General features: G+C 42.6%; 1 protein-coding gene across 1 annotated transcript in view; it reads right to left on the bottom strand.

Moving 5' to 3' along the window:
* The window catches only part of PPARGC1A (PPARG coactivator 1 alpha), a 98,402-nt gene that overhangs the window by 31,135 nt on the left and 49,300 nt on the right, over window positions 1–17,967 (bottom strand). The window contains exons 6-7 of the mRNA XM_088450616.1: window positions 11,545–11,590; window positions 11,362–11,435 (exon numbers count right to left, since the gene is read on the bottom strand). Coding sequence (XP_088306742.1) covers window positions 11,362–11,435; window positions 11,545–11,590 — 120 coding nt within the window. The remainder of the gene's footprint in view (window positions 1–11,361; window positions 11,436–11,544; window positions 11,591–17,967) is intronic.

Here is a 17,967-nt window from a genome sequence, read left to right as displayed (position 1 = left end):
ATGTAGCCTATCCTATTCACCCACCCCTCACACCAATGTCACGGTGTGCCCTGTGGAGACTGCTATGTAACCTAGCCTATTCACCCACCACTCACACCAATGTCACTGTGTGCCCTGTGCACAGACTGCGATGTAGCCTATCATATTCACCCATTACTCACACCAATGTCACTGTCTGCCCAGTGCACAGACTGCTATGTAGCCTATCCTATTCACCCACCACTCACACCAATGTCACTGTGTGCCCTGTGGAGACTGCTATGTAACCTAACCTATTCACCCACCACTCACACCAATGTCAATGTGTGCCCTGTGCACAGGCTGCTATGTAGCCTATTCTATTCAGCCGCCACTCACAACAATGTCACTGTGTGCCCTGTGCACTGACTGCTATGTAGCCTATCCTATTCACCCACCACTCACACCAATGTCACTGTGTGCCCTGTGCACAGACTGCTATGTAGCCTATCCTATTCAACCACCACTCACCAATGTCACTGTCTGCCCTGTGGAGACTGCTATGTAACCTAGCCTATTCACCCACCACTCACACCAATGTCACTGTGTGCCCTGTTCACAGACTGCGATGTAGCCTATCCTATTCACCCATTACTCACACCAATGTCACTGTCTGCCCAGTGCACAGACTGCTATGTAGCCTATCCTATTCACCCACCACTCACACCAATGTCACTGTGTGCCCTGTGCACAGACTGCTACGTAGCCTATCCTATTCACCCACCACTCACACCAATGTCACTGTGTGCCCTGTGCACAGACTGCTATGTAGCTTATCCTATTCACCCACCACTCACACCAGTGTCACTGTGTGCCCTGTGCACACACTGCTATGTAACCTATCCTATTCACCCACCACTCACACCAGTGTCACTGTGTGCCCTGTGCACAGACTGCTATGTAACCTATCCTATTCACCCACCACTCACACCAATGTCACTGTGTGCCCTGTGGAGACTGCTATGTAGCCTATCCTATTCACCCACCACTCACACCAATGTCACTGTCTGCCCTGTGCGTAGACTGCTATGTAGCCTATCCTATTCACCCACCACTCACACCAATGTCACTGTGTGCCCTGTGCACAGACTGCTATGTAGCCTATCCTATTCACCCACCACTCACACCAATGTCACTGTGTGCCCTGTGCACAGACTGCTATGTAGCCTATCCTATTCACCCACCACTCACACCAGTGTCACTGTGTGCCTTGTGCACAGACTGCTATTTAACCTATCCTATTCACCCACCACTCACACCAATGTCACTGTGTGCCCTGTGCACAGACTGCTATGTAGCCTATCCTCTTCACCCACCACTCACACCAGTGTCACTGTGTGCCCTGTGCACAGACTGCTATGTAGCCTATCCTATTCACCCACCACTCACACCAATGTCACTGTGTGCCCTGTGCACAGACTGCTATGTAGCCTATCCTATTCACCCACCACTCACACCAGTGTCACTGTGTGCCTTGTGCACAGACTGCTATTTAACCTATCCTATTCACCCACCACTCACACCAATGTCACTGTGTGCCCTGTGCACAGACTGCTATGTAGCCTATCCTCTTCACCCACCACTCACACCAATGTCACTGTGTGCCTTGTGCACAGACTGCTATTTAACCTATCCTATTCACCCACCACTCACACCAATGTCACCGTGTGCCCTGTGCACAGACTGCTATGTAAATTATCCTATTCACCCACCACTCACACCAATATCACTGTGTGCCCTGTGCACAGACTGCTATGTAGCCTATCCTATTCACCCAGCACTCACTCCAATGTCACTGTGTGTCCTGTACACAGAATGCTATGTAGCCTATCCGATTCACCCACCACTCACACCAGTGTCACTGTGTGCCCTGTGCACAGACTGCTATGTAACCTATCCTATTTACCCACCACTCACACCAATGTCACTGTGTGCCCTGTGCACAGACTGCTATGTGGCCTATCCTATTCACCCACCACTCACACCAGTGTCACTGTGTACCCTGTGCACAGACTGCTATGTAGCCTATCCTATTCACCCACCACTCACACCAATGTCTCTGTGTGCCCTGTGCACAGACTGCTATGTCACCTGTACTATTCACCCACCACTCACACCAATGTCACTGTGTGCCCTGTGCACAGACTGCTATGTAGCCTATCCTATTCACCCACCACTCACACCAATGTCACTGTGTGCCCTGTGCACAGACTACTATGTAGCCTATCCTATTCACCCACCACTCACACCAATGTCACTGTGTGCCCTGTGCACAGACTACTATGTAGCCTATCCTATTCACCCACCACTCACACCAATGTCACTGTGTGCGCTGTGCACAGACTACTATGTAGCCTATCCTATTCAAGCACCACTCACACCAATGTCAATGTTTGCCCTGTACACAGAATGCTATGTAGCCTATCCTATTCACCCACCACTCACACCAATGTCACTGTGTGCCCTGTGCACAGACTGCTATGTAGCCTATCCTATTCACCCACCACTCACACCAATGTCACTGTGTGCCCTGTACACAGAATGCTATGTAGCCTATCCTATTCACCCACCACTCACACAATGTCACTGTGTGCCCTGTGCACAGACTGCTATGTAGCCTATCCTATTCACCAACCACTCACACCAATGTCACTGTGTGCCCTGTACACAGAATGCTATGTAGCCTATCCTATTCACCCACCACTCACACCAATGTCACTGTGTGCCCTGTACACAGACTGCTATCCTATTCAAGTGAACACACATGCCTAAAGCACCTCTCCCCCCATTCCTTACCGGCCGCACACATGGTGCCACACCTATCTCTTGCATGGATGATGTCAATAAATTTTGTTTTTGTTATTGCTAAGCTTTAATTTGACAGGATGAGATACAACAAAGTGCAGGTTATTTCTAGTTTCCACTACAAAATGATAAAAATCGATTCAGTAGTTGTTGCGCCAGCTTGGAACAAACAGACAGACAGACAGACAGACACAATGTTCTTATTATATTAGTACAGATTACACACTTGGGGTGACTGCATTTACCTAAGAGAAGGAGCTGAAAAAGGTGCAAACATGCAACACTCCACAGCAAACATCAGTACTTAGATCTGATCACTCTGATGGCCCCTACACACTAGACGATATTTTTAACGATTTGGTCGATTCTGACACATCAGAACAACAAAACATTCAAATCGTCAAGTGTGTACACACTATGCGCGCTCCCCCGGTGTCGTTCATCGCATCTTCAGATCTTTTGTACATGTAGTGAGATCTGTCAGTCTCGTTAACGATTCCCCTCGGATGGTGCAGTGTGTACGCACTACCAGACGACCAGGCAATATGGTTATGTTATATAGTTAACGTCCTAACCACCATATCGTTTGGTCGTTTGTTAGATTGCACAGTATGTATGCACTAGATCGTTTGTCCAGGAGTTCAAGGGAAAATGTTGACGACATCTTATTGTTTGCAAGTCGTCTAGTGTGCACCTATCTTAAGGCAAAAAGAACAATGGGCATGTTATAGTGTGTGTCACGGGCGTGCTAGTGACAGCGGCTGTCTCAGCCACAGAAGCCATGTCTAGAGCAATTTCAGGAGACCCTGAGCCGCCATAGGCTGGTGCAAGGGTCGATGGTGAACGAGATGGGGCGCCGAGGACGGAGTGTTTGGAACCACCAGCGGATTTGCACTGTCCATTGTCAAAGCTCTCATACAGTATGTGTGAACGAGTCCATAAATTCTGCACCTAAATGATGAATTATTGCATGGGAAATGAATTTAAGTTTGTTGGTGAATTAAAACACAAAAGACCTCTGTTTATTTGCCTTTCTTATCTAATCTATAAGATATCATATCAGCAGAATGTTTAATTGCAGAAGTGACTGGTCCAGAAACATGAAAAAGGAGCCAATTAACAAAATTAACAATACCGCTTGTTGGCATTTACATAGAGATTTTTTTTTATTGTTATTAATCTCCGATGCACGGTAGTGTCAAAGCAGGTGTGTAAATAACTCCATTTTAAGGCTGATGTACATTTTTTATTTTTTTGTGTTACAGGTTGAGTATCCCATATCCAAAATGCTATCGGAATATTCCATATTTTGGAATATTTGCATACTATAATGAAATATCTTGGGAATGGGACCCAAATCTAAACACGAATGCAGTTATGTGTTATATACACCTTATACACACAGCCTGCTGGTAATTTTATACAAAATTTTCAATAAGTTTGTGGCTCAAGCAAAGTTTGTGTACATACATAAAATGTATTTATGTTTCATATAAACCTTATACACAAAGCCTGAAGGTGATTTTATACAATATTTTTAATAATTTTGTGCTTTAAACACAAACTGATACCAAACATAAAGTTTCATTACAGTTTTCATCCAGTGCTATAAATTTATAATAGTATGGGATAACAGAAGATGGTTAAATCTACCTTAATTTGTTAAAATAGAGTTGGGAATTAAAAAAAGGGAATAAATGATCAGATGGGGCTGGTGACCCTCTGACCCGGAAGTAATTGGATGGATTAGTATGTAAGGTGAACCTTGATGATCCCGGTCACACAGCCTTAAGGAAGAGCGTATAGCTCTCGAAACGCGTTGGAATCTGGTGGCAGGATCATTTGACCAGTGAGATTTACATTAACAAGACCATCGGATAAGGATTGGTGTGAGAGGTTATCCGGAAACCTCCACCAAAATATCTACGGGCCCTTACAAATGGGACTTCTGGTAATTCTTCACTGAATACTATAGTGGATTTTATACATGCATTCATTTTAACCTATTTTATGACTATTTTGCATGCAAGTGATTGTATTATATGCTAGGTGTGTCTTGGATGATACATTATTTGTGATAATTTATTTTATTATAAGTTTTAATAGAAGTTTGGAATAAATTTGTTATTACTATATTGCACTATGTATATATGTTTCTATATTTTTCATATCAACGGAAATATCATCTACTGACATCTGTCTACAAGATCTACATATCAAACTGTTTTTGGGAAGTATTACATATACCTTCTATTTAAGCACCGTGCACACATAAGTTGTCACAACCAATGTTATAAATGTATTAGAATATTAGACTGAATTATTACTTGTGCTGAGAATGATATATATATGGTAGGACAGACATTGCTGCATAAAATAAGTGTACGCCAATGCCTGAGGGGTGTTCTAATAGGTAAAACTGGGTAAAGTCAAGCAATAATTTTACTATTTTTGTCTTCATTTGGCACTGTTCCCTAGGAGGAATAAGTTCAGGAGTCTACTCCTAGAACAGGAATTGTCCAATTAGAGCAACATTTTCTCCCAAACACCTTTTAGCTCAGATATTTTATTTTCTATTTACACTTATCCCAACCTCCCTAATTTTCAATTGGGAAACGTGTAATTCATGTAGGTGTGATCATAGGAGCCTGCTCAGTGGCTGCTTAAGTACAGCAATACTTGTGCTGCCACTAAATATGTCTATTCATAATCATAATAGTTAATCATATGGCGTGTAACTACCACCTCCAATACTCCAATATATTTTAAATGTTGGCTTATTAATGTGTGACCAGCATTTCGGACATGCCAGAGCACCCACTGTCAAATTCCCCTCCTCTAAAACTATCTTATGGCAGGTGTGTGCAGTACCCGTCCACTGCTGCTTTGCTATGGTGATCTGGAGATACCTCCCAACCTTCTCACTCAATTGGACTAAAACCATCCGTAAAGCGTGGCACGGCCTTGAAACTGGGACTGTTCTACCTAAATCGGGACAGCTATGCTTATTTATATGTCAATTTGATGTTGTAGGTGTTGTGTGCTTAGCCTGCCAAACACTTATCCTACTGCTCCTAGCCTAAATGGTAATGGATTGGATGGGTCGGTAGACTGGCATTACCATACAGACTTGTACTTGTTTAATACACTGTAATGTGCTTTCATATTACATTATAGTGCTGTGCTACATTTCACAACATAGTGCTATGAGAGGCAGAAGAGCTCCATGGTAAAATCTATTTAATAACTGTAGATATGCGGAAATATAGACTTAAGTAACCTAGTCCCAGGATGTAACTATAAGGCAGCCATTGGCATCCTATGGTAATGGGACAAATAGCAGATATATTTAAGTATAAACACTTAATATGCTTAGAATTACTAGCCATTTTCTTATTCAACCTCTGAATTCACTGTAAACCAGGGCCCGGTGAATACTTCATTATAAAAGGGGGATGCAGTGATAATGTTGACATTTATAATGTCAGCACCTCAATGTGGAAAGTTATGACGACATTGTTGAAATGTGTACATTGAACATGTCAGCATTCTGCAGGGACCAGAGGGTTAGGGTTAGGCTGCAGCGGTGGGGGGTTAGGGTTAGGCTACGGGAGGGAAAGTTATGGTTAGGCACTAGGGGGAGAGTTAGGGTTTTGCGATAATCACTGGGTAAGTCACCAATGGATCGCCAGGAACGTTTTGTCACCATTCTAATCATGTTGACATTTCATCAGTGTTGACATGGTAAATGTCAACATGCCAAGCATATCGACATTACGAGCATGTGGACAAAACATACCAGACCCATAAAAAGCATTGATAATGTTACTGACTTTTACAGAATTGAGAGTAAAATTGGTGACCGATGGCAAAGCTACCATCGATGGTTTGCTACCGATGGTCGATAGTGTTACCATTGATGGGGATGCCTCGATGGTTCAAAATTCATACGTTTTTTCTTCTTTGCGCATACATAGTTGCAGGCTCCTTTCCACGGCACATGTGCAGTCGCAAACTATAGATGGTTCAGCCATCAATGGTTTTCCGCCAATGGTTATGAACCATCAACCATTGATGGCTAGTGTTTCAATGAACAACCCTAACTAAGTATATACAATGTTATGAAAACTGGCTTTCCCCCAAATATTATTGGCTGCTACCATTAGGTGAGTCTTTGCCTGGCAGAGTAATGCATGTTACCAATCATGCTCATAATTATTTATTCACTGGGACTCTCTTTCTTTGATGGCTACGACTGACATGTCATTTTACATCCACCAGACAAGTAATATATGAAGAGATGTCGGCATATTTTTACTTTAAGCTTCCAAAGCACCACAGAATCAATCTACGTCTGTCCCTACAGGGGCTTATTTAATGACATTGTGCTATATGCATACATAGCAGCAATTTGCTTTTCCTTTAGTAAACTGCACTGTAATAATGAGGGAATTATGATAGCCGGATATATGTGCACATGACTATGGCTGCTTTAACAACATGGCGCAATGACAAATTATGTGCTGTTACTGATAGCAACAATTTAGGCATCAGATGGTAGCAGTCTAGTGTGTGTCATGACAATCATGCTTTACTATAACACATAGCAAGGCAATCTAATACACCGCAATGAAAATCACTGGCATAAAGTCATCTTCGTTTTTTTGTTTTAGAATTGAAATTACAATTTTTGACTTATCAACCAGAGCAGAAATTACTACCACACACTCGTGTAAACATTTTCAATAGAAAAACCCCATAAAATAAACACTTTATTCAGCTCCTGTATAGGAGAGATGTATCAAAGCTTCGAGAGAGATAAAGGAGAGAAGCTACCTACAGCAACCAATCAGCATCTAGCTATCATTTATCTAGCACAGCCTATGTAATGGCAGTTAGAAGCTGATTGGCTGCTATGGCCAACTCTCCACTGTATCTCTCTTGAAGGTTTGATACATCTCTACCGTAATCTTTCAGCAAAGAGCTAAACATTAGGATCATCTACACTGCGATACAATGGCATTACAGAGACATTTATTAGCATATTCCTATTTAAAGTGCACATATTCAGGGTTGCCATCAGCAATTGTGGGGCCCGGGACTAACTAAATAGCCAGGGCCCCTGGGCCCCCATGCCACACCTTTCTCCCTGGGACCCCCTGCCCCTTCCACGCTACCTTTTTTCAAGGTTTATTAAATATGTACCAGTGCTCCTCTGCCCGGCTCTTTTTTCCAACTTCCCTGGTTTATTAAATCTAATGATTTACTTACCTCATCTCTCCTTGAAGAAGGCTCAGAGTCCTTCCTTCTGGCTTATTCTTCTCCGGCAGACCTCTCGTGCTGCGGCTCCTCCAACTTCTCCCGCCCAGCGGCGCGCGTGACGTCATGACGCCACGCACGCCGACTCCAAAATAAACTTTATTGATCACCAGAACCAGTGGACATCACCTCAGTGCTGCGTTTAGGTTGAAGCGGCCAGAGCAGGCCAGCCTCCTTTTTTTTTTAATGAGGCCTGGGTAGTGCGGGCCATGTCGGCGGGTGGTAGAAGTGGCCCACCTCTTTCAATCAAGGGGAAGTACGGGGTTACATGCTATGTAGCGGCAGTATGAGCGGATGGGCCCCTCCCCCCCGTTCTGGCAATGTCCGGGCCCGGGACTCCAGTGCCAGCAGTCCCCCCCTGATGGCGGCCCTGCATATATTACATAAAAAAGATTAATGAAACCGCTTTCAGTGACACATTTCCAAACACAAAAAAAAATTATCCACAGTCCTCAAACAAACAGACCAGTTTAGATTAATAGGGGGAGTCTGTATTTGCTGACACAAATACCTTCAGGGCACTTGGGAACAATGCTTAGGTACTGTAGGTCTTTGTGTAACCAATTGTATCCTCACTACACTAACATTATCTGCAATATATCCTGTATTATATATTCCCTACCTAAAGGTAAGTTATTCATGTGGAAACAGCAGTTTCCACATGAATTTCGGGGAAAATAAGTATAACAGGCATCTGAAATATTGGTTCGGGCCAACTCTGTCCTGTTTTAAGATCAGCAATGTTCCCATCAGTGGCTGCATTAAGCTAAGTACATTCAGAGATGAATATCATAGTCTTCAGCATTAGATAACTGAAACAAATCGCCGTTAGAACCACTAATCATTCAGTATTTCAAACTAAAACGTTACTATTGGGATTTTTTTTTTAACTTTCCAATGTTCTGCAAAGAACTGACTGAAAGAGATACAGGAAAAGCAGGACTTACAAGCCTTAGGCTTTTTCACTTTGATGAACGTCATGCTACTTAGAACATATTCCACCTGCAGATGAAATATGTTACTGTGTCCTGCTGAAGCCTGTTCCACTCGTTTAGCTAAACCATCAGCCCCCATTCCCTCTCAGTTCACTGACAGAGTGCAGGGGCCTTTCTGCATTAAAAGAATGCAGCAAAAATAATTAACAGACACAATGACACCTACTGTATATGATAGAATGCAAATGACGGTGACAGTGAGCAAAAATGGCAAAATGCAGGCTGCAGACATGCTCCCTCATAATTGCTTCTATATGTGCTGTGTTATGTAACGTGTATGATTATTACAAAGAAATATACGCACAGATTCACAACCTATTCTGTACACTAAAAAAGTTGTGAGAAAAAAAAAAAAATTGGCTTAACTCAGTGATTCCTAAACTGTATGCAGTGGCACCCTGGGGTGCCTCAAGACACTTGCAGGCACCCCAGTGTGGTCCAGCACCAAATCAAATAATTTTTTGTCAATGTAATGTAAATATGTGGCAAACCTGTCCCCCACCTCATACCTTACCTGTCCCCCACCTCATACCTTACCAGTCCCCCACCTCATACCTTACCTTAAGAATGACAGCTCAGCACAATTTACTTCACTTTACAAATTTTTTTTTCAAAATTTCTCACTAACAAACTTTTGGCTTATGGGTTCTGTGAAAACAATGTTGATACCCTAGTGCGCCGTGGTTCCAAAAAGTTTGGGAACCACTGGCTTAACTAAAGGACAAACACTTGCCCGCATAGTGTGTAGGGAGCCATTTTGGAAGCGTAAACTATCAATTCATGAGCCTTCGATTATAGAATATTGCATGAATATTGATTCACCAAACAAAATGTATGGTATATACTGGATATGATATCACTGGTCACTATATATTTTATATATATATATATATATATATATATATATATTCAGTGTCGGACAGGGGCATGAAGGGCCCACCGTGGGAATGCAGTGATAGGGGTCCATACTCATGGATGTGGCCAGCCTCCAGAGTGGGTCTGGGCCCCTTTAAATATATACATACATACACACACATATATATATATATATATATATATATATATATAGTAAATACTGCTAGTGAATGTATGATAATGTACCAGATTAGTAACAGTAGTGCATTCAAAATACATAATAGTCCTGTGCTGTATAATTCAAGTGCACAGTCTGGAACCTGATCCCTAGAGGAGGGGGTGGGCCCTCAGGCGGTGGGACCCACTGGGGTTTTCCCCTGTACCCCTGTGGGCCAGTCCGACCCTGTATATATTCTGACTATAAAATGGCTACTTCCGCCATTAGCGATAGAGTTTATTTCAATTTTTTTCATAAATGTGCTGTTATTTAAGAAAAATAAAAAAATGTGGCTTTCTGTAGTGGCTACTGATGGTGGCCAGGGGCCTGCATTCAATCAGGCCATTAATCACTGAAGACTAAAAATATATATTTACAAAAGCTATTAGGTGTCTACTATTCTGTAGACAGCAGAAGTAATATTATCGCACTGAGGAAGTGTTCAGAACACAACAAAATATAATAACAACTCATGTTTCCATCCCACAAAGAACATTCAGTTGAATATATCTTCTTAGAACAAGGTTATTCAAAATAACAAAATAGTGGTATGCGCTAGAGTGCAATTAGAAGATATTATTATAAGACTACAGTTTTTATTGCAGTATGATCATTTAGCACCATTTTAGTGAATCAGCCTTCAGGACAGAAGTTACTTATAGAAAGACTTATTTTAAAGTAAAGTATTCTGGCAAGGGTGCCAAGCTTATTGCAAATGGATACATCCAGCATGTGAAACCCAATTTTTTTTTCGACTTGCAGTAATGTTTTTTTTTTTATCATTACAGGACCACTACACCTAAAATGGCGTGCATGTTGAATGTAATATTTACAGATACATATGTTAAGGTTGACACACCTTGACACATTAGACATGACATTTACATATGCAATGCAGCTTAATGCATAACATTGATCTGTAGTATCAGTCATTGCAGTCTCAGGTTCACTGTGTGCACTCGTCAACAGACTGAAATGTATGTATGCGTATATATATATATATATATATATATATTTACTTCTAAGTAGCTTTTTGTATAGGGCAGTCTGAATTCTAGGCATGGGGGTCCCTTAAAGGTTCTCTGGACAGCAGACTACACGGTCTTGTACATGCACAGTATAGTGTAATAACAATGATAGAATGACCCTTACCTGCAGTTCCAGAGAGCTCCACACTTAAGGTTCTTTCAATAGTCTTGCTCTCAAATGGGGAACCCTTGGGGTCACTGGAAGACAGCGTATATTTATAAAAACAAGCTGAAATGGAGCTATTGTAGCCAAGACGAGAAGACACCCATCCCTTGCCAACAGAGCTTGCCGATGCCCAATACTTACTTTGGTGACTCGGGTGTCAGAGGAAGCGACAAACTTGTTGACTTGGCTGCAAATGAAAAGAAAACGTTTATAAATACTGCTGCAAATGTATCATCTATTTACTGTATGTATGTTTGGAATTATCATTGTCATTTTTTTTTGTTTAATACATTTTTTATTTAAAGACCCTAAAGAAATAATTAAATAAATAGAGAATTACAACAACAATATAACAATAAGCCAATAAGAGAGCAGCACGGCATCACATGCTGCATTGTATTGGCTGTCGCCTATCAATCACTTCCTGGAATCTCTCCCCTGGGATGTTTAGCTGTGCTCAGCTTACATTCCAGCATTAAACCGTCAGCTGCAGTGGTGCTCCCAGCAGTTCAGAACCAATATGCCCTTGATTCAATAATGGATCATGTAGGAAATCCATTGAACCATATTCATCCTTTCATTTAACACATTCACTGCCGCACTTCACCACATGCCTACATCTGTTTTCTGATTTTTAAGACGCAGCTTTACATTTCTTGTTTGTGTAAAAAAATATGATGACATTCTATTCCTTTCATTTTCTCATTATGTAACCAATTGTTAATTTATTTTGTTTAAATTCCAGTCTGCAAGTGGATTAAAAATAGTCGTATTCCTGTCATTCTCATTCTACTGTATGTATTTACCCTGAATTACCCTGAATACTTGGGTAAACATTATTAAGGCAAGCTAGGGACAGGATAAAAGCCCCAGCCTACCTGCTCGTTTCTGATAGGTCAGACACTGATATACGTATAATCTCCTTCACACTACCGGAGCCCCGCCTACTTGCTTTTGCATAATCTTGTCTAGACTCGTAGCTTTCAATACTAATCAATAGACATAAATCACTCCACAGATAACTCTCTTGAGTATTTTATACCTTATTTACACAAAATGATATGACTGCTGTAAAGTGAGATTATGTTGCTTTACTAAGCAAACGCCACCTGTGGTGCCGTTTATATTAGCTGGGTGGGTAACGATGAGTATTCATTTAATTATCCACCCAGCGTTGGGAGCCTGGCCTCTGGTTGCTGTGATATTGTGCCTGCTCGCTACAAAACGTTCCCCAGAACAACTATCTCATCCCACCGTTTTGTCTCCAGAAAAAATAGAGGGCAGATTAAGTTAAAACTTCTAAAAGGGAAAATGGAGGTGTTACCGCAGCATTCAATTACAGCAGATTCTAGCTTTCATGTACTGTATGTAGTACAGTCTAGAAGATGGAAGCTACAATCTGATTGGCTGTTATGGGTCACACTTCCAGTTTTTCTTCTTTGACAGGAGTTCATGCTATAGCGCTACAATACAACCAAGCCATGGTCTAGCTCTGGCCTGGCCAAAACGTCGGTCGCGATCTACCAGTAGCTCGCGGATCTCCCGATGGTAGATTGCAACCAACTTGCTAGATCAAGTGGGAACGCCGGTCTCTGAAGCGAACAGAGGCTAAAGGCCAGTACACACTAGACGATATGTCATCTGATCCAGCTGGACGACATGTTGGCAACATCGTCCACTGTGTACACTCAATGTCACTGACAATGCGATGTGAGGAGAGGAGCCTGTGGGAGTGACAGCCGGAGCGTTGACGGCGTGGAGAGGTGCCCAGCGTGAAGACAGGTAAGTACTACACTGGGGAGAGGGGGAATGTTCTACACTGGGAGGGGGCACCAGTACTGGGGGCATTGCATAAGGGGTACTACTTTAGGGGGCACTGCATAAGGGGCACTACTGGGGGCACTTCATAAGGGGCACTACAGGGAGGCACTCTATAAAGGACACTACTGAGGGCACTGCATAAGGGGCACAACTACTGGGGGCACTGCATAAGGGGCACAACTACAGGAGGCACTGCATAATGGGCACAACTACAGGGGGCATTGCATAAGGGGCTCTAATACAGGGGGCACTGCATAAGGGGCACAACTACAGTGGGCACTGCATAATGGGCACAACTAGCATTGTATATGGGACTAATACAGGGGACACTGCATAAGGGGCACAAAACCAGGGGGCACTTCATAATGAGCACAGCTACAGAGGACAATGCATAAAGGGCACAACCACAAGGGGCACTACTACTGGGGGCATTGCATAAGGGGCACTACTACAGGGGACACTGCATAAGGGACACTATTATTGGGGGAACTGCAAAAGGGGCACTACTACAGTGGACATTGTATAAGGGGCACTACTGTGGGCATTGTGTATAAGAGGCACTACTGTGTGTCGTAATGTGAATAAGGGACACTACTATGTGGTGTAATTTGAATAAGATTGCGCTCCTGTGTGATGTAATATGAATTGGGGATACTATGTGTGATTTCGGCAGGACACCCCTGCCACACCCCCATTGCCTGCCACACCCCCATTTTCAGACTCAAAAAGTTGCGATTGCTGGTGGCACTAAATGCACAGCGCAAAACTATGCATGATGGCATCAGATATTACTAATAAATTGTTGCTTGCATCACTGAGCCCTACTTATGAGTAACTAGCTCTTGTGGTCCGGTAGCACTTCAAGCTCATATTCCATGCCTCTACAAAACAGGTGGCACAGCTGGCAAGTACGGGCTCCCCATTAGCCTGGGTTCATCTTGACATTACAATGTGCAGAGCTAAGAACGGAAGCAGGGGGCTGGGCATTTGCCAAATAATTGGTTCAGCGGTGAATATCTAAATTAAGAAGCACCAGATTACGTTACAACTAATTAGGTATTAATTACTAACAGTAAGTCAATGATAGCTTTATGGGTGCTTGTTTAAATAACCATTGAGTTGTCAGCCTGGGTGACCCAGATGGAAGTGAACCCCTGGCTCCACACACTGCAAGCAGCTAATCCGTGGCTGACATAGTATTCTGCCTATCAATTCACTCACTAATGTCACATCAGTGTCACTAGATCCTGGTGAGGCTGCACTCTGATGAATGTCGGCTTAGCCAGCCAGAAGTGAAGTTTGGTGACCACATCCACAACTACCATTATTGTCACCTGTACACTGGCTCTAAATATGGCTGATTCTATGCTATGCATTGCATGTGCCAACTGACACCTACACACAGGTGTAGCCCATGATGGTTGTGCGGTGAACGGGCAAGAACTGTACCATTATAAACTTTACCGAATCTCAGAAGCAGCAAAATATCCCCTGTCCCTCTCCACATTCACTCCAGTATAAACTTTGCATCATAAAACTCTGCTTCGGTGTGTACTAAATAAGACTGATTGTGCATCACCATAGCCTGGTCGCTCATGCAGGATAAAGTATTATAGTATATGCTTTGAAGCTTTTGTAGCTGTACATACACTAGAGCATAATGAATACAAATTACGGTCGCAGAAAAGCTATGTATAAAATCACCCAATATATGCAAAGTATCACATTGCGACAATCTCCTATAAAACGATAAACCTGAAGTAAACAGCATCAAGTTCATTAGTCTCATGAATAACGTGCGCCAAGCATGTCCGTTCGCAGAAGGCACAGGGTTAAGCTGTAAGAATAGTTAGGTTTTGTTTCAGTACCAAGATTACAAGTGGCAGAAGCTGCTGAATAATAAACTCCCTTATATGGATTCCTGTCTTATCTCTGCGCTGCAATAAGGAATATATTATTTGATGCAAATCTCTTATGTCTTATATTCTGTGTTTTTTCTTTTCTTGAGATTCCTGACATTTTCGCACATTTGCCCGAGGATAAAGTTTCATAAGATGCTTTATACCTTACTGTTTGAAGGTATTGTCTTTTTCTAGTTTTACTTTTTCAGTAGTTTCTACAACTCAGAAGCTGTTGTTCATTAAAAGATAGATAATTAGTTCCGTTTAATTTTTACGAATCTGAGGACTTTTTTTTTTAGTTTTGCTTTCAAACGTGAGAACAAACTTAAATGAATGGCAACATTTCACAGACGATCTTCAGAATCTATTCATCCACTCGCAGAGTTACATTTTATGTAAAGTTTTGTGTAAATATGAGGTGTGTACCCAGCGACGGTGCGATGTAACGATACACTGTGCATGTAACAGGACCGAAATGTTCATTGCATTGTCCCTACAGTAGATCCGTTATTCACAAAGTTGATGTACACACTATACAAGGGCCCTCATTCAGAGCCGTATGCTCTGAGCAGAGCGCACGCTCTGAATGAGGGCCGCCCTCCATAATTATGGAGCGTCCTCCTGGACGCTCGTATAGCTGTGGGTCACCACCCACAGCCTATACGAGCGTGCAGTTTGATGGCCGTCGCCACTGCGAGCCGGAGCCTGCGGTTGAGTTTTTCAACCGCAAGGCCCGGAGTGATTTTGGCTCTATCAGAGCCAAAATCACTCCCACTGACATCACTAGTGAAGGTAGGCGTTCCCTTGGGAACGCCCCCGTCAGGGAGGCACGCCCCCGGCACGCCCACCAAAGGGGGCGTGCTGTCAATCAACATCGACAGCACGCCCCCTTTGATCAGACACAACATTAAAGTGCCTGGATAACCACACAAAAACACGTTATTTATTTAAACAAGGCCTTAAGCCCTTGCAATATACTGGTTTGGGCCCCTACAACCCTCTGCTTGTCAAAACCAAAAACTTAAAGTTGGTTACAGTAATCTGAACCCATTAGCAGACACTAAGCCAGTGGTTCCAAAACTGGGTGCCTCTGGGCACCTGTAGGGGTGCCACGGCTTGGTGGTCCAGAACCATGTAAAATTACTTATGGTTCATTTGGTAGTCAAGACCAGAGCTGGTGGCTGTCAATTTTGGCCTATGAGTGCCGTGAAAAAAATGCTGATACTCTAAGGCGTCATGATCCAAGAAAGTTTGGGAGTATTTACCTAAACTTCCTCACGTGTAGCAGTAGCAACACTGGCACATGCAGGTTATAAAAGCAGACTAACCACATACTAAAAGGGCAACAGACAGAAAATAAAAAGTGTCATAAAAGAAACGATATATTTTCTCAATTATATAGATGGCAAAATTCTCATTATTTTATGCAGCATAAAAATGTATTTTGCCGATAGTTTTCCTTTAAGGAAATAGCTTATTGCCCTGTTTTGCATGTATGAGTAAAAAGTGATTTGATTTATAGGCCAGCAAGCGTACACGAGAGGAAAAATTCAAAAGCCCTTCTGGAATTACCATGTGGAAAATTACCCATTAAGAATGCTATTTAGCAATAAAAATGAAAGGGAACCACAATGGATATTTCCCGAGTTATATAAGGAATAGTAATGTACAGAAAGTAGGCCCTCAGACGTGTCACAGACAAAACTGCAAACTCTCCATAACAAAGCATCTCTAGGGCTCACACTGTAGAACTGACCAGGGACTGGTTTATGACAGGTACAGACTACTGTAAAGGTTGGAGAATGGCTAAAAGGCTGTTGTCATGACTAACGAACATGGACACAGCAAAAGCAGACAGGGACAAGAGGTGTAAATTTACTACTGTGGTCAAGTGAAGAGACCCATGTGTGTCAGACAGTAATAAAGCTAATACACCTCACATTGATTCATAGACGGTCTTTGAACAGTGATTAAGGCTACTCTGCATCATTTCTATATTCTTCCATCAAATTTACCTAGGGAGATACTGATCACAGTACGGTAGTTCCCTGTACCTAGCCACGTCACAGACCCTGCCCAATGCAACAACCTCTCACAGAATTTCCTCACAATACATGGGGGTCTATGTACTAATCCTTGGAGAGAGATAAAGTGGATGGAGATAAAGTACCAACCAATCAGTTCCTACTGTCATTTTTAATACACAGCCTGTAAAGTGTAAGTACTGTATATTTGTCCACTTTATCTCCAAAGATTAGTACATAGACCCCTTAGTTATGTAACAAGACTTCTAGCCTATCATTAAAACACAAAGGGCGGTTTTAGCCCCCCTTCGCGCCCGACGGAGCTATTTAATTGTTGCCCCTGTCGGGCGCGATCAGCTGCCGGCGCCAGCATTTCAGATCGCACCGGTGAAAAGTGACCCAAACGGCACTCTTCCCGATCACGCCCCGCACTTTGGTCGGGTGTAGATGTTTTACATGTCTAAACATGACCTCTTTTGGCACGATCAACATCAATTGAATAGCGCACCACAATCTCCCAACACTTTAGACGCTAGAACGGGCGCTAAAACGATTGAACGCCGCCCATAAAGAAAAAGAAAGAATAAAGAAGTACCTGCTGTGAAAGACAGGGATAACTGAAGTCACCGTTTCAGATGGAGTCGTAAACTTTTAGAATGTTACAGAACTCCTCGTTGACTTTTAGTATCCTTAAATTTCTCAGTTGGGGGATGTGTTATCCTATGTACAGTACACAACAGACACGAATATATGTAAAATCTAATTTAAAGTATATCTTTAAGTTTAGTGAGAAATGCCGGCATCAGTTGTGTCTGGAG

Source organism: Taudactylus pleione, unplaced genomic scaffold, assembly GCF_031769625.1.
Source record: "Taudactylus pleione unplaced genomic scaffold, aTauple2 ptg000520l, whole genome shotgun sequence".
In the NCBI taxonomy this organism is placed as follows: domain Eukaryota; kingdom Metazoa; phylum Chordata; class Amphibia; order Anura; family Myobatrachidae; genus Taudactylus; species Taudactylus pleione.
This window is presented reverse-complemented; position numbering and strand designations above follow the sequence as displayed.